The 25327-nt window shown below is 30.2% G+C and overlaps 2 protein-coding genes across 2 annotated transcripts in view; both read left to right on the top strand.

Annotated features, from left to right (window-relative positions):
- Positions 1–18968, top strand: part of LOC129229524 (BLOC-2 complex member HPS3-like) — a 46444-nt gene extending 27476 nt beyond the window's left edge. The window contains exons 9-21 of the mRNA XM_054863843.1: positions 120–216; positions 300–345; positions 1568–1676; positions 2179–2253; positions 5671–5769; positions 5854–5923; positions 6024–6061; positions 8843–8929; positions 11770–11836; positions 11954–12057; positions 15127–15333; positions 17660–17750; positions 18654–18968. Coding sequence (XP_054719818.1) covers positions 120–216; positions 300–345; positions 1568–1676; positions 2179–2253; positions 5671–5769; positions 5854–5923; positions 6024–6061; positions 8843–8929; positions 11770–11836; positions 11954–12057; positions 15127–15333; positions 17660–17750; positions 18654–18835 — 1272 coding nt within the window. The 3' untranslated portion in view covers positions 18836–18968. The remainder of the gene's footprint in view (positions 1–119; positions 217–299; positions 346–1567; positions 1677–2178; positions 2254–5670; positions 5770–5853; positions 5924–6023; positions 6062–8842; positions 8930–11769; positions 11837–11953; positions 12058–15126; positions 15334–17659; positions 17751–18653) is intronic.
- Positions 18969–23630: 4662 nt separating this feature from the next.
- The window catches only part of LOC129229557 (activated Cdc42 kinase-like), a 71376-nt gene continuing 69679 nt past the window's right edge, over positions 23631–25327 (top strand). Inside the window, exon 1 of the mRNA XM_054863883.1 lies at positions 23631–23759. The gene's annotated coding sequence lies outside the window, so the exon portion shown is untranslated. The remainder of the gene's footprint in view (positions 23760–25327) is intronic.

Here is a 25327-nt window from a genome sequence, read left to right as displayed (position 1 = left end):
GGGACGCCTGTACATTTTTATTCAAATTTACTTAGCTTGGATATTAATGAGATTTTCTTAGCAGATTACTTATCATGAACATTTTACAAACTTTGTTTAATGCTTCCATTTTTTTCTAGGCTCTTGCAGATGGAATCCTGTTATCTTACTCAGAAGAATCTCCTGAGATGCTGTGGAAAATAATCTTGTGCTCAAATTTCTCTGGATATAAAATTGGTATATATTTTTTCTACATTTTTTCCTTCCTTTTTGAATCTTTTGTTTCGAATATGTAGTTAAGTGCCTTTTTTTTCTTTTAGACAAAGCAATTTTGATTTTAAAAAGAAGATTAACAAGTAAACGGCAGTATGTATAGTGTTATCCTTTTCTATGCTTTAATATTGTGTACTTAAATCGTGGCCATATTCAAGGGATGAGTTTTTAGGGTTCAAACTGCTTGGAAAATTTTAAAAACTATTCCAAAATATGCTTTTCATTATATTTTTGTTTTTGCATTAAAACTTATTATTGTTGTTTTATTCTTTATTTATTATTATTTTTTTTTTTCAATTTCTTTTAAAAAATTAAATTATTATTATAGAGGAATTGTATAAACCCTTATTGATTTTTGTTGTAGTAATTTTTTTCGTTATAGTTATTGTGAACATCATTCCTTACAAAACAATACAATACAATTCCTTAAGATTTTAAATACCTGAAAGTAACAAAAACATCAAAATATTTTTAATTTAAAAGTGCCAAATTCAGTATTTTACACATTTTTTAAGTGTTAAAAAATATGAATATAAGAAGCATTACTTTGAATGCATGTACATAAGTACATGCATCTGCATACCTGCCAACTCTACTGGTTTTTCTGGGAGATTCCTTTATTTTGAGCATTTCACTCGATTGTGTATGCAGTGTTAATTTACTTGCATTTAATTGTACTTGGATAGATAGTCAAAAGTTTCCATTTTCCTCTAAATAACAATGAAAAAGTAATATTGCTGTCTGTCTCAGTCATCTATTTTAAAAGTTATTAAAAACACACCAAATAATTAACAGGGGTGAAGATATATGTAATGTATGCTTCTTTTTTTTTCATTTAATAGGCACGCCACCTTTTATATTTGATCATATTGCTACCCTTAAAGTAGCATTCCCCATTTAAATAACCTATTGTAACCAAATCCAATAGAATATACAAATAAAATCAAATTTTAAAGATTATATAAATTTCACAAGAAATGTGTTGGTAAAACCTTCTCTGAAAAAAAAAAGTCTTGTTATGGCCCTGACTTAAATATAGACTAGTTTATGTTGGTTTACAAGAAAGTAGGCTCATTTAGTTTTTGACCAAACTTGTTTTTCCTTGCAGTAATTGAAGAAAAAAAAAATTGTAACTCTGAAATATGTGTGTACAATTTTCCATGTAAATTTGCTCTTTATCTATGTAATCTTCTTCAATTCTGCAGTTGGAGCAAAGATAATCTTTGGTAATCGTTACATTGTGATTCTCTAAATTTTGTCATAAAAGTAATGTTATTCAAATAGTGAATGCGAGTGAGTTTGATTATCTTTTTAGTCCTTTAAGTCCAATTAGCAGTGCAGCAGATACAACAGCTTTGGTATACATGCTGATTTTGAAGGGGAGTACTGATGCTGCTGAAAATATGCTTCTTTCATTGTCAAAGGTAAGTGTTTTCAAACTAAAACTAAACAAATATTGTCAAACAAAAGTTTTGAATTTTCATTTTTATTCATTTCTTTTCAAAAAACAATAAACATGAAGCATTTTGTCATTTTTCATTCAAGCCTTTTAAGAAATTACTTGTTCGTGTAACAATGTATAAGAATATATGATATAAAGAGTAATATTTAAATAAAGGGATCAGCGTCTGGTTTTAGAGGAACCATTATTGACGTACAAATGAAAAGAGGGATCATAAGTGTACTATTCAAGCACAACTAGGGAGGTATGGGACTCTTTCCCAATTATTCCTTGAAATTAAGATTCCCAAAATGCAGTTTTATGCTAAGCTTTAAGGGGAGGAAGTGGGTGATGAGCCCAATGACCCACTCTTCGATCACTCAAATTAATTGTGAATAAAAATTAGAAAGACATTCGCAGACTCAATACTGTAATGTACGAGCATTGTACAAAATTGTTTGTATGAACATTCTAATTTTTGACAGGCTGATTTGGTGACTGTGTTGACTAATGTGCATTCTAAGCTGTGGAATGGAAAAACTTTATCTGTATTTGGGAAAGTAAGTCGTCACATGTATTCTCTTTACTTGGATAATTTGACTTTTTCTAAGTATAATTACATTCATATTCATATGACAATTTATGCTTTTTCTTTTGTGTATATTCTTTTTTATCTTGCTTGAGTGTTATCTTGCTCTAAACTTATACAATTCTAATTTTTGTATCCTTCTACGTTTATTTTGGAGACTTTGAATATTTCAAGTTATTTTTTCTTTAAGTATTATTGAAAAAGTCGAGCAGCTAGCCCCTACTCTCATCTGCAAGATTGGAAGCCATTAGGTGTATTCAGCAATCACTCAAATTATAAAACTTTAAACTAGGTTGTTGAGAGAAAGAGAGCGAAACATGTTAAAGCGCTAATTTTTTATACCAATTGTAAGAGTATAGTGCATCATATATCTAACCTCTCAAATTTAAACATTTGTAGATTTTGCGATTAATTTTGAACTTATAGCTAATTTTTAGTGATTAAAAATTCAAAATGGTATTAAAGTATTTTTAAATAAATTAACAATTTAATGGTATACCTTTTTTTGAACTTTGAATTTGACATTAGGAGTCATCCAGAAATGATGTCCTTCTTTGAGGGGGAAGGGGGTTCATGAAATTATCAGTTTGAGAGAATGGAGAGAGGGGGGGGAGGGAGTATAACAAGAAGTATGAGTTCACACAAATTTTTTATTTACAATGTGCTCATGAAAAACATCACGACATGTGACAAGGAGAGAAGAGGGGGAAAAGTGTAATGTGACACTTTGAGTCAAAGGGACAAGGGAGGTCAAATAAGTGTGAAATCATTTATGGACCATCTTATTTATTTTATCAAAGTTAGTCTTCATTTTAGTTGTAACAACACCATGTTGCCGTTTTTCTGTTCCATACATCTACCACATGCAGGGGCGGCATTTCAACATTTCATTTGGGGGGTCGAGTTTTTTAAACATGAATTTTCTCAATATGGAATAAAATACCAGTACAATTTTTTAAGTAAGGTGATTAAAGAAATTCAAATTTTAATTTCCACGCTTTTAATTTATTTTATAGTAAACTGTAACGGAAAAGATCTTGATACTGCCGTTTCTAAAGTAAATTTTTAATGTTCGATTTTTGGAATCCAGAAAAAAAAGGAAATCTTGGTACTATATTCCGTCAATGTCCAGTGGCATGCTCTTGGCAGTACAGCTGAAGATGAAAGTCTTGCTTGTCCCATCATGCACCAAAAAAAAAAAAAAAAAAAAATCTCTAACCTTCTGAGACACGAAAATGATCTTTCACAGTTAGCTGAGTTGATTGGAATTGGTGAAAAATAATTGAAGCTACAAAGTTATGTTAGAAAATGCATCTTTAAAAATTTTCTCTTAAAAAAAACCACGCAAGTTTAAAATTTGTGCTCTAGTCTTCATTTTTCATCATTGAAGTACACTGGCTCTTCACAAAACAATTCTTTTTGCTTCGTTCAACAACTTTTACATGTAACTGAAATATTTTATTTATCTTGTTCAATAACCTGCACATATAATATTGAACTTAGAATTATCACTAAATCTTGTGCTAATTTCATTAGAAACTGAATGAATCTATTATTTGATACAAAATATTGAGCCAAACATAGGACTTTGCATCATCATGTGAATTTTTGTCACTTTTTTAAATATTTTTTTAAATGGGTCTAATAATTCCAAATTAACAAGAAACTCTTATAATAGGAGCTCAATCAAGAGTTCTAGCTTTATCTTTTGAATACCATTTTGTACCTTTCAGTTAAAGAAATACAAAAGTAAACCCAACAAAAGTACTTGTTGATGCACGAATTTTTTTCAAAAATAGCGGATCTTTTGTAAGAAGTTTCCATGAAAGTATACAATGTATTGAATTGCTTAAATATGCCTCTTAACAGAAGGAATCAATGTTCACTCACTAACTGAACGTACATTTTAAATATAATCGCAACAATGAACTCAAAATACCAAGGAACTTCTTGTAAAAATCGGGCCAGTCACACCTGTGCACTGCCCTTTCACATTAGAAGCAGAAGCATCATCTTAACTCTGAACTTAAAAGTATGAGACATTTAACCCATATGAGGAAATTTCTTCTTCAGTTGAAACAAACTTATTCTCCATCTGTTTTTTATTCTGGAAGTTCTGAAAATGATTCATGAATTTCTAAGTTATTACCCTAAATAGCGAAAAACGGTTGCTCGTGTCTGGACAGGTCTTGAATTTCATCAACTTTTACTAAAGATCGTCTGCAGATTTTTTTTTTTTTTTTTAATTATTGCATATGATCACTGATTCGTGCGTTATGTGAATTAAATTTCCCGATTTCTTAATATTTTGCACAAAATATTTGGGGGTGCAACCGCCCCCTCTTGCTCCCCCTATTTGCCGCCCCTGACCACATGTGTAAGGGTAGATGTGTAGAACACAACATTGTAGGTAATGTACTTGTAGAACATACTTTTCTTTTAAAACCCCTACTTTCTAGCATGAAACTTTAAGATTATGCATAGACAGAAGAAGTTATTCTTTTTCTTATGTTCAGGGTTGAGCCCAGTTTGTCTGGATGATAGACAAGACTCCCAAATGTTCGACAATGTGGGAGTTTTAGAACATTATGTTAAGATCCCCTCAAGGTATACTTCAGACGCTACCCATGTCGTAGGCAAAAGGCACTAAGCCTAAAATTCCAATTTTGAGATTTTGTTAATTTAAAGTTTCAAATTGCTATGAAAAATAGCAAAAATTATTTTGCTGACCTTGAACTCTTACAGTAAGCTTATTCATATAACTTTTAATTTGTATAGTGAAATAACTTACTAGCAGTGCTGTAATTCAAAAAAAAAAAAAAAATGTTTGGGAACTACTCTTGTGGTTTGGGGAGATTCACCAAAAGAAAAAGGTGGTTTGAAAACAATTTACATTACATTTGCATTATTTTTATGACAAGAAACCAAATATTTCAAGCAACAATGTTCCCCTCTCCCCAGCTAGAACACTACTGTAATGTCTAATAAATTACTGTGATTCATCGAAAAAAAATTTTTTTGAATTAATGGCATACCAGAATACTGAAGATATAAACTGCTGCATGTTTGGTGGTTTTATGCATTCAAATTTTCCACTGAAGTTATTTCAAAAGTTAAAACACATAACTGGATAAATTAACCCTTTATTTGGAACAGTTGCTCAAAATCAACCTGTACTTTCATTGCTTCTTAAAAATGATCTACAACTCCAAACAGCTTATTCAGTATAGTTACTGTATTTTTGTAATAATGAAACTAAATTTCTAAGAATACATTTAATCATCGGGGGAGGGGGTGGAAGACTGCAAGTGGTGAGGGTGATTGGAAAATTGCTCTTTATAATTACATGTTTGATTATAAGTTTATAGAGGTTTTTTTTTTTTTGAAGTTTGTTAAGTGTGTTCGACCTGATGCTTTTGTGGAACTGCTATTGAATGATGTTGACAACAAAACCGTAAAAGTACCAGAGATTCTAGACATTTTGCAAGTAACTTGATTTCCTTTCTTTTTTTCAAGATAATATTTTTATTCCTCTTGTATGCTGCTTCTGATTTTGTATTTCATTTTGCAGAATGATTCTCCAAATGTTGAGCTTCATAAAGTTCCCCTCCTGAAGGAATTCTTGGAAGCAGTTTTAAGTGGTAACATGCAATGCTAAGTGTGATGCGTAACTATAGTCGCTTTTTTATTAGTGCATTGATTCATGACATTTTAATTTTTGTTTTATTTATTTATTTGCAGACAAAAAAATTATGCCTGATGTTGGCTCTTCTGTATTGGTATGTAGTTGTTTTTCTTATATATGATTGAAAAATATTAAAACATTCCTTAAATTTGCTATTACTATATCCTTTAATTTGTTATGCAGTGTAAACCCTTTTTATCCAAACTTTTGTAATCTGGTTCATTCCACATCTCTAAATACAATGAGAGATAGTTGCCAGAAACTGCTTAACATAATTGTGCTGGGATTGAATTGTTTGTTTCACAAATGTAGCAAGTACTCTTCTTCAAATTTTAAGAAAATAGAAATTTGTTCTTTTCCTTTAAAGCATGGCTAAAATTTTGGGAAAGAAATTTGATTTTATTGGTCCAAATTAAAACGTTTGTATGGGGTTGTATTTTTGTTTTAAGCATTTTGCAATGCACTAGTCTGGCAGTCTTGTTTATCTTCTTTACTAATAATAAAGCTCAATGTCCGGATGTCTAGATATCCGGATGTCTGTGACGCGCATAGCGCCTAGACCGTTTGCCCGATTTTCATGAAATTTGGCACAAAGTTAGTTTGTAGCATGGGGGTGTGCACCTCGAAGCGATTTTTCGAAAATTCGATGTGGTTCTTTTTCTATTTCAATTTTAAGAACAAAAATATCATAAGATGGAAGAGTAAATTACGAAATTATCATAAAGTGGAACCGTAACATGGGCACGAGCCAATTGGCGAGAAAATTCACCATACATTATTTGTAAATACAGGCGAACCAAAAGACCTTTAAATTTTTCTATTACGGGCGAAGCTGTGCGGGTACCACTAGTTTATTCATAAAACTGGTTAGTGCTATAGTGCTGCAATTCCGACCCCACCCCCCTCCCAACCCGTCCGACTCCCTAAATACCTTTGCTTCAAATTTTAAAGAAGTGAAGAATAATATATCATTTTAGTCAAAACATTAAATTTTGTCTGTTCATGTTTTAGTACTTTCTCTGAAGTTTTTAGTTCTGTTTGTGAATTACTATTACTTATATTTTTCTTTTTTAATAGTATTAGGGTCGTTTCAAAAATTTTAAAAGTATTTTTTTTTCTGAAAGAGCATGCTTAAAAACATAGGATATGACCTTTTTTTAAATTTATTTAAGTTTAATATTTTCAAAAATTACTTTAATAGTTGCGCTTTCATTGTTTACACTTCTGTCGTGCGACATCAAAAATGATGAAATGCCATTCAATGTTGCCATTCACAGAACAAAATATTTAATTCGCATCTTTACTCACGTGTATTGGCAACAATATGGTTTATAGCAAGCGTAAAGCGCAATTTAAATTCGCTGCTTGATTATTATAACGTGGAAACGTAGTAGAAAGATGCGCCAAAATTGCATCATTTGTGACGTCTTAAAGACCATGCCTTGTTTGAAAAATCGGACATTTTAAAAAATTAATTAAAAAAAACTGTTGGGAAAATGAAATTATTTTCTGGGTCCATGTAATTTTTTTTGCTCATTCTATCCATTTCAATGACTAAAAGTAGTACTTTTGACTGAAGGAAACCACCCCATTATGTCGAGAAATACATTCTGCAAATATGCAATCCTTTGTGTTGCAAGAAAACTCAATTCTCTTAACATATTTTTTAATATTTTCAATTTTTATTCGAATATACAAAACAGTCCACAACTTTTTGACTTTTAAGGCTTGAGCAGGAAAAAATATTTTAAATGTATGTACATTTCATGACAATGTTTATTAAATGTCTTAAGAAAAACAAAGTCAATACCACTCATAGATGGAAAATATTGTAAATTTCACACACATTAGTAATAAAATTCTACAGAAATAATTTTAAGAAAATTTATTGAATGATTTTAGTTTAAGACAGCAAAATTCAATAACAACTATTTAATATTCACCAGAAAAGATCATTGAAATTTATGAAAAATATTTTAAAGAAAACTTGATTGTTAGGAATGCACTTTAGTTTCCCTATTTTGTTTTCCCTGGAGCTTTAAAACTTTCCAATTTTTCCATGAAATTCCACTGAGTAAGAATCAAATGTTTTTGTATGGGACTAAGAGGAATTCGTAATTTAAACCATTATCATAGTTCAAGTCTTAGATTCTTAAAACTGCATTTTTTTTCACAGCAATTGGCAGTCCTGCATTTGGAATGAGTGAAATATATCTGCTATCTCTGATGGAATAAAAAATTATGATTTTTTCCTTAACTATTAGAATAAATGAGGCTATATGGTGTGGAAAGCTACTTTGAGACAATGTTTTTTTTTTTTTTTTTTTTTTTTAAGTTGAAGCAAAAAAAAATTATTCTTTAACCTACATTAATAATGTTTTCACACTTCACATTCTTTATTTCAATTTCACCTACGTGTTTAGGCATCTTCGTTTCAGCAATTGCACTAAGGTATTCTAGTAATGTTCATGCATAAAACTAATATCAAATGAATGTTCATTGATTATGTAAACCAAAACAACTCTCAAAGCTGTTTGATCCTGATCTGGAAGCTCTATCATTTTTTTTTTTTTTTTTTCAAACTATAAACAGCCTTGACATTTTTTACTTAGCTAAACCAAAATTGTGTAACTTCATCATTTGGGCATTGTCTGAACTATTGTGTTCCAAAATGATAGAAAACTAAAATTTTCACCTAAACCTATTTATTTGCATGTGTCCATTTATGTTCTATTGAAGGTCCAGAATGAAGGATTTTCTAAACATTTGTATTTTTTCCCATGTTTGAGATAATTGTTTCACTCACCTAGTTTTCTACACTAACTTTTGTAATCTTTTTGTGACATAACTCTTTTCTTCTTACTTTATTTTTTAGACACTTCTTGTGAAGATATATTTAAAGAGATTACTGGAATCCAAAAACTGTATTACATCTAATTCCTCAAGCTCCTTGTCAAGTAATGTAAGTATTTTTTATTATTGTATAAGATTACATTTTAAAAAACATTTCTACTAATCTATTATATCACTTAAAAGTTATGTTGCTGATCTTTTATAAGTACTTGAGGTTTAACAAATTGACTGTAAATTAAAATTAATGCACTTTCTTTCTTGCTAAAGTAACTGATATAAGAAAAATACAAAAATTATGTGAGGAATGCTTCTAAATTATTTTCATTGCAATATTGCTTCTTACCAGCAAAATGAATTTTGCTTTGTTATAAATAGTATTGACATCCTTGCAATATTTATTTATTTGAGTCACATTAAAGCTATTGTAAGTTATAAGCAATAACATTGACAAACAATATAGCTTAACTATGGTAACTATAGTAATTTACCTGTTCAACTAAGTGCAAGTACATTAATTATGTCTTTAGGATTTATTTTATTAATTATGTTAATTCAATATTTAAGTTGTAAAGTTAAAAGAGCTGATGCCCTGAATCATCCTGAAGAAGTCCTGGTGAAAAATCTTTTATATTTTTTAGGATCATCTTGATCAATTACTGACTGATTATGTTAACACTGCCTCATTTGGAGTTGGGAGATCATGGCTCACACTGTGCCATTGAAATTTTTTGGGGGATTGTTTTTAGGGATATTTTTTTCTTTTTTGGATGAAGGTTCTCTCTTTGGGGGGGGGGGGGGTCTTTGTTATTTTGGGGGGGGGGGTGCCACCTTGGTTGATAAGAACATCAGATTTTTGCTTATTAAAGGATACAATTTATAACCACTGCTGTAATGTAGATTTTCAATGTGGTGCATAAATTTAGCTTTTTTTCATGTTCAAATCCAGGAATGTTTTACATAATTTGTGAAACTACTTTTTTGCAAATACTGCTCAGGACTTTTTTTATTTTTTTGAAAAACAGATCACTGTAAATGTTTTGAGAGAATAAAAATGCATTCCCTTACAATGAATAGCTTTCTTAAAGAGAGAGCTGACACTTAACAGATGTAAGCAAAAATAAACGCCATTAATGATTATTTTTGAGGGAAAGTTTATCTTATAAGTTAAAACAAAAGTAAGTAAACTTCAGTCATCAGATTGAAAATAATCTCTCAGATTATCTAAAATTATCCAGGGTGGCAACAGATCAGGGAGATCAGGGAAAAGTCAGGGAACTTTATTAATCAGGGAAAAGTCAGGGAAATATCAGGGAATTTTGAAAAAATAACAAAAAATCAGTGAAAATTGATTTTATGAAGAAAAAAAAATTTTTTTTTTTTTTTTTGCTTTACAAAATTAAGTACTCTAATTCCCTATGCATTTTCCACCAATTAGCTGTTCAAAAAAAAGTAAAATTAATGAGGTGCGTTTATACACTGCCACATATTTGTGCATCTTTTTTCCTCAATGTCAAAGTATTGAACCTTACTTATTAACCACAGGATGAACTTCCTAAGATTGCTTCTGTGTCTGTTAGGTTGTTTATTTTACCTAGCTTGACATTTCCTTTTACGCTTTCAATGCTGCATAAAATAAACAACTATACAGGCAAAGAGGAAGCCTTCATTAATGCCTTAGCTGCTTTGCCTTTATTCCATTGTCTCGAAGTAATTAGCGTACTGTGATCACGATTTCAAGAAGAAATCTTTGGTTTTTGAATTAATACTATAAAAACTTAAAAGTTATTACTTCGTGTTTTTAATTTAATTGCTAAAATTGAACTTTCAATTTAAAAAAAATTTGGTTTTTGCCGTTATACTATTTGTTGTCACCGCAGATTATAAAGATTTTCTTTTCTTCAGATTTAAGTGATTCTTTAATTTAATAACCAAGTTGTATTCTTCTTTTATATATTTTGAAATTAACTAATTGCTTTTTTTTTCTTGCATTTCAAAGTTGTTTGATACAAAAGCAAGCTAAGATTTTTTTTCATTACGTACTGAAATCATTTGAAATAGAGTTACCTTGGGTACTTAAGTAAATTTTTTAATTGCTAAAATGCTGTATTCATTCATTAAAACCTATGTTCTTGATTAGAGAAAAGCTCCCTATGAATGGATGTCAAATGGTTTCATCTGTTTTGCATAAATATGCCAATTAGTTATATAAGAATAACTACATTACTTCTGTTCTTTCACTATGACTTGCTATTCTTGCAATAATTATTATACTGTTTTAAAACTTAGTTCAAAATAATTTCAATTACTTTTTAGTTCTATCATAAATACACATATGTTTTTAAGAGTAATTTTAATAGTTTTTTAAAATTCTTATACTAAGTGGTTTCCCGAAGTAAAGTATTTTTTTTAAAATTTTCTATAATCTTTCCATTGTAGAAAAATTTAATATACTGTTTTGTAGGTTTTTTTCCCCAAAATTGACTTGATATGTTTTTTTAACCATTTTATTTAAAAGTAGCATCTTTTTAAAATATATCTTTAGTTCAACAACTTTACACAACTTAAAAAGTTTAAAATACTGCATTTTATACAAATATACAATGGATTCCAAGTAGAGTAAAGAAAGAAAACTATTATCATTGGTAACGTAAATCAGGGAAATTTGGTGAACTTAATCAGGGAAAAGTCAGGGAACTTTTTTTCACAGTTCCTGTCACCACCATGTTATCATTTGATGTGTTTATCTTACATTTTAGTTTTATTTTTTCAAAAAAGTTATTTGCTTGTAAAACAACTTTTTTTAAACAAAGTATAATATCTTTTATCGTTTTGAATATTTTATTTAAAAAAATGTGCTTCATTACTAATAACTTCCCAATTTTCTATTAGTTTTTTATATTTTTGCATTTCATTTATTCAAATGTCACTAAATTATGATTTTAATTATAGATGATTTCTTTTGCATCACTGTTTGGATCAAGACCATCATGGTTGAATGAAATGCCTCCATTTTATGGTATGTTACCTTTTTCTCTTTCTAAAAAAAAAAAAAAAAAAAATTGTAATAAGAACATCCTTAAATTAAAACCCTTTTAACACGTTGAATATTATAATTTTTGTGATTTTCTTCAAGGCAAGGGGATTTCACGAACTTGCATGCTCACATCTAGTTCTGGTGATACTTCTGCAGATTCCTGTTGTTGCTGGAATTGTAATGAAGACTTACTTAGATTACAAGTAATATTTATACATTTAGTTCATTATATTTGATTTTTAAAAACGGTTTTGTTTTTGTACCAAAACAAATCTTCCACTTTAATTAATTAGCAAAGGATAATGCAAGATTTTCCCCTACTGATACAGAAAGCACTTTGTGTTTTAGATGCTTAATGATATGTTTAATTTTTAAGTGTCACGCAAAGTGCTGATCAGGAAGAACTTAATAACATGTAAAAACATCAATGGTACAGACATAAACCAATTGAATCAGCTTTAAATAAAGCATGTTTAAAATGCTACATAAATTTTCCCAGAAATCATTGGCTTGTGTTAGTTACAAGATGTAGTGTTCAGAAAATATGCGCAGAATAAAAATTAATTTACTGCTAAATTTTGACAAAATTTAGACTTAACATTTTTTGCATGAACTGTTTATCTCTTCATTAAATTAAAAATTAAAAATGTAAAATCATCACCTCATATACATTTATTATTTGCATATGTTAACCCTTTTAAACACGGTAGCTTCAAATAAAGCCACTATTCCCCTCCTCCTCTAGCCAACTAACACAACTAACACAATGGCTTCAACATTTGGCTGAAGAAAAAAAAAATGGTGTCCCCAAATAAAGTGCTAAAATTTTCTGGTGCTCATTTTCTGGTACAGATCCATTTGACTTTTATGTTTATAACATTTTAAACTCACTTTTTAAAAAAAAGTTACATAGAACAGAAGTTCTCGACCTTTTAGGCTCCTATACCCAACTTTGAACCCTAAAATGAAGTCATACCTACCCCCCTCATCATATATGTTAATACAGAAGTAGTACAAAATTAAACTGAAGATGATTAAAATATTTAAAGGTAGTTTATAAGTAAAAATCCGGATAATTTCAGCCACAAAGCTTAACATTACGAAATAAAACTTTATTTTGAATATATTGCTATTAAAAAATCGGATATCCAAGAAAAAAAAGAGGAATAAACACAAGTTTTTTGGAGCAATCTAAAATCTAGATGAGGTTGACGTTCACATACACATCAGTCACTTTCACAACATTAAAGACAGGGCTGACACTGTTGTTTAATATTCACATGTGATCAGAAAAGTGAATACTGTATTGTTTATTTAACTTTTAATTTTTTATTTAAAATACTCAGGCCTCACTTAAAATTCTTCTTTGCCCCCCCCCCCCACCCCCCACCCTCTGGTTAAGAACCGCTGATATAGAGCACATAAAATTTTGTCTATTGTTATTATTTATTTGTTTTTATTCTTCATTTCTTTGGGCATAATGTGATTTTGGTCCATGTATATGTTCCATATTGAGCTTCACATCCGCTCCAAGTTTTTTCTTTTTAAACTGAATGGAAGGAAAAGATTTTTTTTTTTTTTTTTTTTTTGTAAAATCATTTTTAATTGTAAATGTTAGAAATTTCATTTTTGAAGTTCTTATCATTTCAATGTACAGTAAAACCTCTCCTAACCAGGGGCGTAGCTAAGGGGGGGTTTTGGGGACAACCCCCCCCCCCCCGAAATGTTAGTCTCAAAAAAAAGAGAAAAAGAGGGAAAAGAAAGAAAAAAAGAAAAAGAAAAAAAATCAAAACGATTTTTTTCTGAGTAACAAAGGTCAAAAATTCACTTCGCCCCCCCCCCCAGTGCCATTGAAAATCTGCTCCATGTGGGACCCTCAAGCATAAAGACGCCTCCCTCTGCTGCGACAGTTTTTTGATAATTGAGTGAAATTTGACACTTCGCTTTAGAAATGAGATCGATTTGTTAAATCCACTCCCTGTCCACTCCTCCAATTTATTAAATCCATCCAGCCTTTCTTTGTCATAGATTTCACAAATTGTTAAATATGTTTAATTTTATGAGCCGCGCAGTGGGAATATTGCATGCAGTCGAATCTGTATATTTTGAATTTCACATTAAAGAAAAAAGTTTGAGATAAAGAGATTTTGAAATACGGGGGCTTTAAGAAACTTTTTATAGAAATTTGAAATATGATGGTGAAAATTTGAAATCGATACTAGAGACAATATGGGCTCTTGATTAAAATTCCTCTTTATTAGTTCGTTAGGTATTTATTCTATTATTACATTATTAAGTGCTTTATTGCGAGTTCAAGGAATCATTTTGATAGTAAAAGAAACTTTAAGCACATGTTTTTCAAGAAAAAGTCTTTTATTGCTCTTTGGTCCCTGATTTTTTTTTTTTTTTTTTTTTGGATTCATTTTTTATCCTTTTGAGGTTAGCAATTGGCCCAAACAAAATTCATAATTGTTTCTCTTGTGGTTTAAATGTTGTTCTATTTTCTTTATATAAATCTTGTAGCTTAAATATTATTCTATTTTCTTTAGATAAAACTTGTATTTTTCGTTTTAAAAGGTTCAATGTTTGTATTTCATGTCATGCTGATATTCTGGACTTTCAGTAATCCACTTGCTTGTTTTGTGAGATGTCGGGGACTAGTGCTGCTTTTTTAGGTAAATTTCGCCAGCAGCACTCACGAAACATCTCATAGTTTTTCCCTACCCTTAGGGAGTACCCCCTGATGAGGCCCTTGGGTATTTTGGGATTTTTTCATTTTTTCCTTCTTTTAAAAGATTTTTCGTTCTTGTTCAGTCCTTATATTGCTATCAAATGTGTTGTCTACCAGTATCATAAGAGTAGCCTGTGGCTCCTATTGAACTGAGTAGTGAAGTTCATTTTGGTTGACTTGTCCAGATTATAAATACAATATATGATAGTGTTTCTATATATATATATATATATATATATATATATATATATATATATATATATATATATATATATATATATATATATATATATAAAAGAAGAAACCCCCCCCCCCCCGAAAGTCGGATCTAGCTACGCCTCTGCTCCTAACGGACACCCCTCTTATGCAGACAATCTTTAATTACCCAGTTCCAATGAAAATAACATTATTAAACCCCTGTCCTGCGGACGCCTCTCTATTTTGAACAAAAAAATTGTCCCGTTAGTGTCCACATTGGAGGGATTTTACTGTATTTATCTTTAAAAAAATATGATAATAAAAATTGAATATTCATTTTTAGTCTCTATTATCGTATTTGGGATCAAACGAAGACATTAAAGGACTGGTTCTGGAGTTTTTATACTCGGCCAAAGAAAAGAAGACTGACTGGGTCAGTTTGGAAGTTATGTGTTCAAATGAAGCTCAAGCAATAAAAATATTAATAGGAATGTCACCAAAAGCTTTGCTTCCTTATGCCAAGGAAAATATTGGCAATGACCAGAAAAAAGTGAATATATTGTTTTTAATTTCTTTTTTTTTTTTTATTCTGTCTCTTCAGAGCTTGCATCTTTAAAGCTTTTTTCTTTTTTTTTTTTTGTAAGATGCAGGTTAATTCTGATATAATTAGCATAAAATGTACTCAAAATTGCTGTTTGATTTTTAAAAACTTGAAATAGGAGAAAAATATCCTTAAATAAAATGTAACAATAAGTGGGAAAAGGCTTGGGAGTTTTAAATGAACACTTATTGGATTAATGTATTTTTCAATCACTTAAAGAGCTTTAAAAAATGTTTTGTCTTGTTAGGCAAAATATTTTGTGTGATACTTAGAGACAGATTTTAATAGAAACGTTGAGCGGTTTATCTGCTGAAAACATAACGATCTTAAAATCTCATAAAGGTTCTACAGGATGTGAACACAAATTGAAACATACATGTGAATCGTGAAACTAGAATATAAAGCACAGAAAAAAAGGTATGGCCAATTGAGCTTTTAATTCTGGTTTAACTCCTCTTTTACATTTTTTGCAATGGTTGGGATGTTTTAATTTGGGTATCAAAATAAGCAAAGTAAAAACTGCATCACACTTTTTTTTTTTTTGCAAAAAAAAAAAAAAAAATGAAGATTTTGAAGTTTAAGACTCTTTATAGTTGGGACAAACTTATCCTCATAGCATTGTGAAGGCTGCGTAGGTCATAATCACAGCTTTACGACGCTTGCATTTTAGGTTTGCCCATACTGTAAAGCCATTCATTGAATGCTATTAAATAAATGTCTACTTCAGAAGGTTAAGAACTTTAAAAAATATTTTGTCTTGCTTATAGTGGGATACTTAGAAACATATTTTTAAAAAGACGTCGATAAGATTTAAAAAATAAAATGAAAACCCATAGGAATAAAAATGAAAATTACAGTAGCAAAACTTTAAGGGATAAAAGATTAACACTTACGATAAACGTGTGAAATGCTTCTATGAAAAAGTTTCATCCTTTTAGACATCTGATGTAGTATTTTCTTCAGCAATTTTGGTGAATTGATCTTGTATACAAAATTACGTTTACTGTTGTGATTGTTGTACTTCTGAACCTTACCATTTCTATTTATACTAATTGCTCAGAAGGCAAAAAAATTTTTATCTCTTTGAATTTCCTTAATTTGAAACTTTGATGTACTGAATTTAGACTTTATTTTCATAATATTTTCACATAGTGAGTTTAAAGCTCAATTTCATCATAAACGTTTTGCATATTTTGAAAGTTTTTGTCACAGAATCAATGGCTGTTACAAAGGGAGGCGCATGATCCCCCCTCCCCCCCAACTGTTGAGAATATTATCAGTCCACATTGTGTTCAAGCACTGGACGAATAATAAGGACTAGTAATAAGTGCCTTATTACTAGTCCATTTAGTGCTTTTTATTGACCCCAAAGCAGTTAGAAAATTTTAGTACCAAAACCATAAAATTGTTCATGCTTCAGCATGCCTCCCCCCCCCCCTTAAAATGGTAGTCTGTATCCCCATGGCACTGAGTCAATGTACACATATAGGTTTACAATATTGAATCAATGAAAAAGTGAATACTGCTGAGAAGGATTTACTGCTCAAGTAGGTTCTGAAGGAGCAACGAAAATGTAATCTATTTATTCTACTTAATTCTTTGTTTATTATCTAAATTACAAGTGTGGCTGATACCTTTGAGATAACTTTAATGTGTACTTTTATTCATTTACACAAATTCAGCATGGGCAATTTAGACTTGACGGACTTGAAGCGTCTCAAAAATGTGAAGCATTAAATTAGAAATAGATAATTGTTATGAAATCTGAAAGAGTTTACTATGCTCTTCAGATTCTATTCTATGTTTTGTTTCTAAATTGTGCTATATTTAGTGAAATATTGCTTAAATGAGCTTTAGAAGGATAAAATTTCTTTTTCTTTCTATCTTTTTTTTTTTTTTTTTTTTTTTTTTTAAGAGAGAGAGAGATTAAAGAAATTTCTGTGACATTAATTTGAAAAAAATCATTAAGTGAAGATCAAATGTCAATATATAAAATTCCTCCTCTCCCTTTTTTGACAAATTTTATAACAATTAATCTACAAAAAGAAAAAAAAAAAAACTCACTTCACAGTCAATTTGTTTTTATTAATAGACAGATAATGGGTAAAAAGGTGTAAAAATCCAAAATGTTGCAAATTTTGCTAGATTTTTATTCTAAATAGGTGTTGAAAAAACATGCTATTACTTTAGATATGTAATTGATTTATTTATAGATTTTATGTTTATTTCTAATTTAAAGATTTATATCGGTTTTATTTTAAACTTTTTATTTTAGTGGTGCACTTTGTTTTCCTTACTTCATGAACATATGAAACGTCTTCAGGACGAGGATCCGCAATTGGAGGAATATGCACAAACATTCCATGGTTAGTAATTTTTCTCATATTTATTGTAAGCATCTCTTTCTCCCATAAACACATCGCTGATTTTTAAAACTATGCCATGGTAATGAAAAAAATTGACAAACAGAAAAGTAGTTGTTACAATACTAACAATGCCATCTTTACGCATAAAACTTATTTGGAGTTGAGAGCCTTTAAGATGGATAAAGGATATGCTACCTGTAGCGACCCTACAGGAGAGGAGGCAAGGTGGGATGCCCACCCTGGGTATCGCCCATCTGGTAATTGACACCCGAAATGTATTTGAAAATTCTTCAAAAATATAAAAAATGTGGGTATGTGGGGTGGCACACTTTCAGGGTAGTAATCACCCAAATAAATTTAAGATCCAGTAGAGCATGATGAGGGTGAGGAGAGGAGGCAATTGCACTGGGTGAAGCCATTCTGGGTGACAACACCCGAATCTATTTAAAAGGATAAAAAGTATATCAGTACTTTTCAGCTTAAGAGGCTGAAAAGGATTTGAAAAAACAAAGTAGTTAACTTTATTTTGCACTTATTTACCTATTGTTTTTCAACAGTGACTTTTAGTGCTATTCAAATTCTTGCTAGAGGAAAATAAAATCAACTACTTTAAACAAAAAATGCAGAAATATATTTTGTGTATTACGTACTATGCTGTTTTGGCAAAACGCTTTCCCTTATAAGCTTCAACTCTCTTCGAAAATATATGCATGAACTGAAACTGAACTTCAATAATAATAATAATGAAGTTCGCCTGGTGGGGCTTAGTTGCTTTATTTATTGTTGCATTATTTGGCACTTATGGAGTGTCTTATAAAAAAATTTCTTTTCAGAAGTATGTTTTTAAATAAATTATGGCAGTCATATAAGTAAATTCTGAGTGATATTTTCTTTCCTTTGCAGGTGTTTTATACCATCTAGCTGAAACACTGAAGCCCTTTGAATTTCTTGGTCTGTTGCCACAAGGGGAAAATCCAATGTTTTTACCGCATGTAAAAAGATGTATTGAAAAACATCAAGCTGATCAACTGAAAAATAAAATTGTATCTCTTGGACAAGAAATCAAATCAATGATGCTTCATTAGTTTCCTGTAATTTACTCAAGTCACATATTTGAATTTATCATGTAATTCATCCAATTATTCTAGTCAAAATATTTTAAGAGCTTTTCTTTAGATTGTGATATTTTACTGCCAATAAATATTATTTCTATGAATAACTTTTGTCTTTTCCCTTACTTTTACAATACTTAAATATTTTTGGAGTGTAGTATATTTTTTTTTCAGACACCATAAGTAAAATAGAATAATATCCTTTAAAATATAATACTGTAAAATTAGAACAATGTTTCTTGATAACTAATTTTAGTTTTTCTTTTCTTTTTCTTTAATTATTTTGTAGAGAAAAAAAGATTTAGTTATTTGTAAAGTTATTTTACTGAGCAAAAAAATGGGGAAAAGCGCAGACGATTTATAGAAAAACCTTTTTTTTTCATCAAAGCTAGACATGGCGGAATTTCTATCAAAAAAAGTGCCCGAGCCCTATATTTCCTGCAGCTAATTTTTATGCATAACTAGCCTTAATTTTGCTCTAAATGCCAAAATTTGTATAAAATTGAAAAGAAATATGGGAGCTCAGCCCCTGTGAGCTCCTATGCAAATTAAGCCCTGGCCATAGTCTAAATACATTAAACTTAAATATCAGCTCATGATTCTGATTGAAAATGCATTAGGCAAACTCAATGTTTTAGGCATATTTGAGAGAGAGAAAGTTTCCTTTATATGTCTCCAGATAATCTAATTTGTTACAGCATTTGTCTTAATTGATATTCTTTATTGAGTGATTTTCAAATGAATTGACACATTAGGTTCGACAAAAGTTAGAAATTTTTGTTATAAACATTAAAACTTTCATAGGTTCAAATTCCTTACAATTTATGGCTTTCTAACCAAGTGATTATTTGTGAGTTAATTTGCTTATATTTTAGAAACTCCAAAAAAAAAAAACTTTTTGTCAAGTCACCATTATTCTCGTGAGTGATACCTTTGTAAAACATTCTGTAATTTCTTTTCAAAAAATAAATAATCCAACAAATCTTGATTAAACTATCTTAAATACTCAGTAGTAAGTCAAAATGGTATAAATATTTATGTATTAAGAAATTTTAAGTATTTGTATAACTGTTTCTTTCATGAGTGTTACTTTGTTTCCTAAATAAAAGGTAAAGTTTACAATAAAACCATATTAAATAAAACATTAAGTGTTTTCATTGCAATTTCCATGAAAAGCTAAAAAATTTCAATATTGAAACCAATTTTTAAATATTAAAGAAAAAGTTTATTAGGAAAAAGGCTGAATTTTGGCTATAGTAACACTCATAAGAGATGGACTTATGAAATAATTTATTGTAGAGGTTGAGCTTTAATTCTTCTAAAATATATGGTAGTTTTAACACCATGTCTTAAGAATTAAAGATTTTTCTTAACAATGCACCCAAATTTCATTTTTGCAAACATTAGCTTTGCATCAGTGTTCAATCTTCAATTTTTAATAAATGAATTAATATATGTAAAAAAAAATAAATCTCTTCAATAAAGGTATGAGTTTAAGGTAATACAGAATCCATTACAACGGATCTACTCATCATTTGGGTCTCTTATCATGAACGTTACTCCCTTCTCATGAATGTTACCTTTTAAAAGTAACATTCATAAGATTTATAGAAGAATTTTTCGCTGGAATAAATTCTATAGGTGTTTTTGAAAATTCAATTAAGTTTCGTTTCCTTAACACAAAATACATTAATGCCTAATTGCATATTTCTTTGCTTAAAAAAATATTACATAATAAATGCGTAACACTCATGAGATTTGATTAAAATACTCTTCACATTGAATTGTACATTTCAATATACAGCATATAAAGAATAAATCTAAGCAATTTTTGACATTCATATTCTAAGAAGATAGAAATATGGCTTCCCTAACACTGTTGCTAACTACAGTAAAGAAATATTATGCACATAAAAAATATTAAATTCCCTGGGATAACACTCATGAGTTGGACTTAAGGACACACACTGCATTCAAAATTTTAAAATGTTAGATGAGTAGTTCTGTAAAATCAATTACAGCTGTGTTTGAATAACAAATACTACTTCTTTCTTTAATTTACAAAAAATGAAAAAGATGCTTGAAAGCATACAAAAAAGATTAAGTTTATGCAAACTTTCTAGTTAGAACAAAGAAATTTCCATTACTAGCTAACTAAAGTAATAGAAAAGGCTTATAAATTTACAACCATTAAAAAAAGACACTGGATGCAATGAATTTAATGTAAAACAATGTCTCACTACATGCTTGTGCAATGCCAAGAAAAAAAAAATATATATATATATATATATTTAAAATTAAATTCAATGGAAAAGGCCAGGACACCAAACTGTCAATTGTTTTGAAAATCACTCTATTATTTCATCTTTCATACTGTTCAAGTTAATTTTCATCATAATTATCATTAATACTGCCTTTGTAATGTCTTGACTTCTTTTGAAATATAAATAAAATAAACTATTTTCATTTTACTACAGGTTTTGCTGTTACTTTAAAAACTTTAGATTGGTTTCTGTTTTTTTTTTTTTTTTTTTTTTTTTTTTTTTTTTTTTTGCAAATGATATTATTGTTATTACTTTTGACTCTAGAAAGCATATGCAATTCTGTAATTAGTTGTATTTGCAATTACTTTTAATGCTACTTCCATGTCTCCTAAAAATCTTTATTTGCTAATAATTATTTTGAAACTTCATGTATCAGGTGGTTAATAAAACCTGAAAAATGCTTAAACTCATTCTTGAAAAATATTTACTAAAATTAATCTTTTCTGAACACTCAAACTTACATGCTTATTAGAAAACAACTACAATTTCAAATTCCTCATAATTACTTTTTTGCTTCAAAAATAAATAAGATTTGAAAATAGAAAATGAATTAAAGTTCTGAAAGAAACTTTTTAAGTGACATTTTATCTCATTGGACCAATCCAGGTTTAATTCTGGAACAGGGAATTTTTCAAGGAAAACTAAATGAATCGAAATTTTAAATTTTGATTTTCTTTTATAAAACATTTTTTAATTAGTTATTCTTGGGACCTTTTTGAGCAATCACGATTGCTTATTGTTCTCATTTGACTGTTTTTGGCATCTTTTGATTTTTCCCACCGCCACCCTCTGCACCATCACCGTTGACGGGCTCCTCACAATGTTGCTCCTATAGCGAAAGCCATCTCCAGGTTTTCCTCCATGTCCTACACACACGCGCATACATACACAACTACACATGCACACACACACACATACACCTACACCCACACAAACACACACGCATACATACAGACACCCACACATACACACACAAAACATACACGCACACATACACACAACTACCCACACATTCATGCCTGCACACAGACACAAACACATATGCCTACACACTCATACACATACCCCCCCACACACACACATTCATACACACAACTACCCACATACTTATGCCAGCACACAGACACAAACGCACATGACTACACACACATACACATAACCCGTACACACAAATACATACCCCCACACACAAACACACACGCCTACATATACACACTCGTGATTGCAAAAAACATAATTTGAATTTAAGATGTCAAATTTCAAATTTTTTCTTTTATTTTTATTTATTTTTTGATCTTCTATGTTCCTTTCTTTGCAAGCTTGTAAGCAATTGCTTAATAATGCTTTGTGCTGTAAATGAATGTGTGCCTATAGTGGAAATATATTTTTATTGTATGCACACATACATGTACCTATATCATATACATGTATATATGTATCAAAGCATGGGGTTAATAGCATTCTCCAGACCCTCCCAAATAAAAGGCATCTAAGATTTATTTTTAAATCATAAAACAGTTTACTGAACTTTAGATACCACTAACATATCTTCAATTCCATTAAACTTTAAATTTGGTTTACAGCAGTCGAGCCAGTGCCTAATAAGTTGAAACAAAGATTATTTTTTTGATTAACTTTTTTTTTAAATGTCCCCCAAGCAACCTATTGTAGTACAAAGATGGATCCAGCATCTGGTTATGAAGGGGTCTTATTAGAAATGGGTGGTTAAAGTATAATATTTTCAGGCATAAATGGGGAGTCTAAGGTATATTCTTCAAGGATTAAGTACCTAAACTAATTTTAGGCAATATTTGGTAGCTGGACAGGACACCCTCCTTGAGAACTTTCTGCAATGATCAGAAAAAAATCCAATGGCAATGAAGGGAACTGTTTTTAATTTTATAAAATATATATGGGTGGAAGGGTTTTTTTTTTTTTTTTTTAGAAGAACCAAGTTTTGAATATTTTCATAAGGTTTCTTTTGAGTAGCATAAAATATTTAATCAAAAAAAAAAGTTTTTTATTTGTGAAAACTGTAAACTTTTTGATAAAAAATGTATTCTGACGCTTGTTTCTCCGATTTTCATGCTTTCCTTGCTTGCTAATCTTGTTTGTGGCGCCATCTATTAGGAAACATGCTACCCAGAAAACTTTGTTTTCGGTTGGCAGTCTTATGCGTTGTATTAGTTGTTCTTAAATTAAAATACACACGTTTATCGAATGAAAGAAAGTCAGTTTTAACAATTATTCATGATTTGAAATACACCTTGGACCTGGGAAAGCTACTGAGGAAAACAAACTCTTACGATTAATATCGATTCTTATGCCTATCGATGTAACGTATATCGATATTTTTCTTCGAAAGATTATGACTTCGTGAAGTTTATCCTTTTTCTGGAGCAGCAGTATGTATGTCTGACGGCAAACATTAGTAGATGTGGGTTGTGGGTTATTCGTCTTTTAAATGAAGCGAACTTGAAAAATACAGTAATCGTCCTTAAATTTGCTATTGCAAGAGTTGTGCTCGTGTGAGCCACGTTGCTTTGTGGAGTCTAGATACGCTTTTTCAGCTGGTAAGTTTATGTGTCATACTTAGTTTTATTTTTTATAAATATGTATGAGTTGGATTTGTCTAATGTTCTAGCTGGTGAGTATATAGACATTATAGAATGTTTTGAAATTGTTTTAATGGCAAAATTCTGAATGAGATTTCTTTACGTCTATGTCGCGACAGAAACTTTTTGTTGTTATTTTCTGCTGTTTACCAATTGAGTGAGTCGTCATCTTGAAATAACTTGGGAATGCGGCTCAGTCAGATGCATGAATCATAGAAAAATGTTACGTATTCTGGATATATTTTGTATTTGAAACACTTAATAACTAAATTCTTTAGAGCTAGATACGGAGTATCAATCGTAACGTTCTCAAAGAAACATTCTGCATCTGTTGATCACGTTTGCAGAATAGGATGCTGCAATTTGAAAATCACTGCAGCATTTTCAAAAAAAATTTCAAGATTGAAAATAAATTTATAATGTGATTTGTTGCACTGTCATTTGTATTTATTTGAATAAGTTATTGCATTTGTAAAAAATTAATTACAAAGATTAACATTAAGTTCTCGATTTTTATGTGTTGAAAGTAAGTTTTAAATTGTATGATTGATGTAAATTGCTCAGTGGCTTAGCCATATTTTTTTTGGGAGGGGGTGGCGAGAATAGATTAGTTTTTGACTTTTTCTATGGTTATGCAAGAGATTTCTCCGAATTTGAAGGGGGTGCTGTTGTCCCAAAGTATCCCATTGCTACTGAAATTGTCAGTGTTTAAATGTTCATATCCAAGCACTTGCTGTGAAAGAGGCAGTTTGATTCTAGATTCTGGAAAAAGAAGATTTTACTCTTTATTTATTGTGTAATTTTTTACTTGTCTTACTGGGACGGGAAGCAATTTAATTTCCTTTGTCTCCTCTTAGTATCCATGCCTGAACAGAACATCTTGAGATTCAATAGCTATAAGTGGGACCAATTATGCAATTTGAACTAAAAAAAAATCATCAGTGAATATGTTAATTTAGCTTTGTAGAACTAATGAAAGAGTATTTTTTCGATTGTTTATGCAAACAGGCTCTAAACTGCAATAACTAACTATAAACAATCGAAGTATCACAGGTCACCTGTAATGAATCTTGTTAGCAATTCTTCTTGTGGGAGAACTAGCTAAATTAAATTTCCCAAGTATTAAGTTCCCTTGGGGATTTGCTTCCATGACATGCTGTTGACTTGACTTCAGAGATGTGATTTAGTGATATTCACATCAGTGACTATCTCACAGGTCTTTACTCAATAGTGACTTCATTACTTGAAGGCTCAATTTCGTGATTCTTAAATCAGTGTTAGAAATAAGGAGGTATTATATTTTGAAACCAGTTTTGACAAACAGGTTTCCATTCCAAATCTAGGAATGGTGTATTATGCTTCCAGTCAACATGTACAACTATTTTCACCACACTTCAACACAGCTGCATCCTAGCCAGCATTAAAGTCTTTAAAATCCATATAACACTGTTTTCTACTCCCAAGCTTACATGGGCGCCCATATACAAAATTTTATGGAGGGAGGGGGGGGGGGCTCAGATATTTCC

Source organism: Uloborus diversus, chromosome 9 (assembly GCF_026930045.1).
Source record: "Uloborus diversus isolate 005 chromosome 9, Udiv.v.3.1, whole genome shotgun sequence".
Lineage (NCBI taxonomy): Eukaryota > Metazoa > Arthropoda > Arachnida > Araneae > Uloboridae > Uloborus > Uloborus diversus.
The sequence above is the reverse complement of the archived record's forward strand: the minus strand, read 5'-3'. Positions and strand labels throughout refer to the sequence as shown.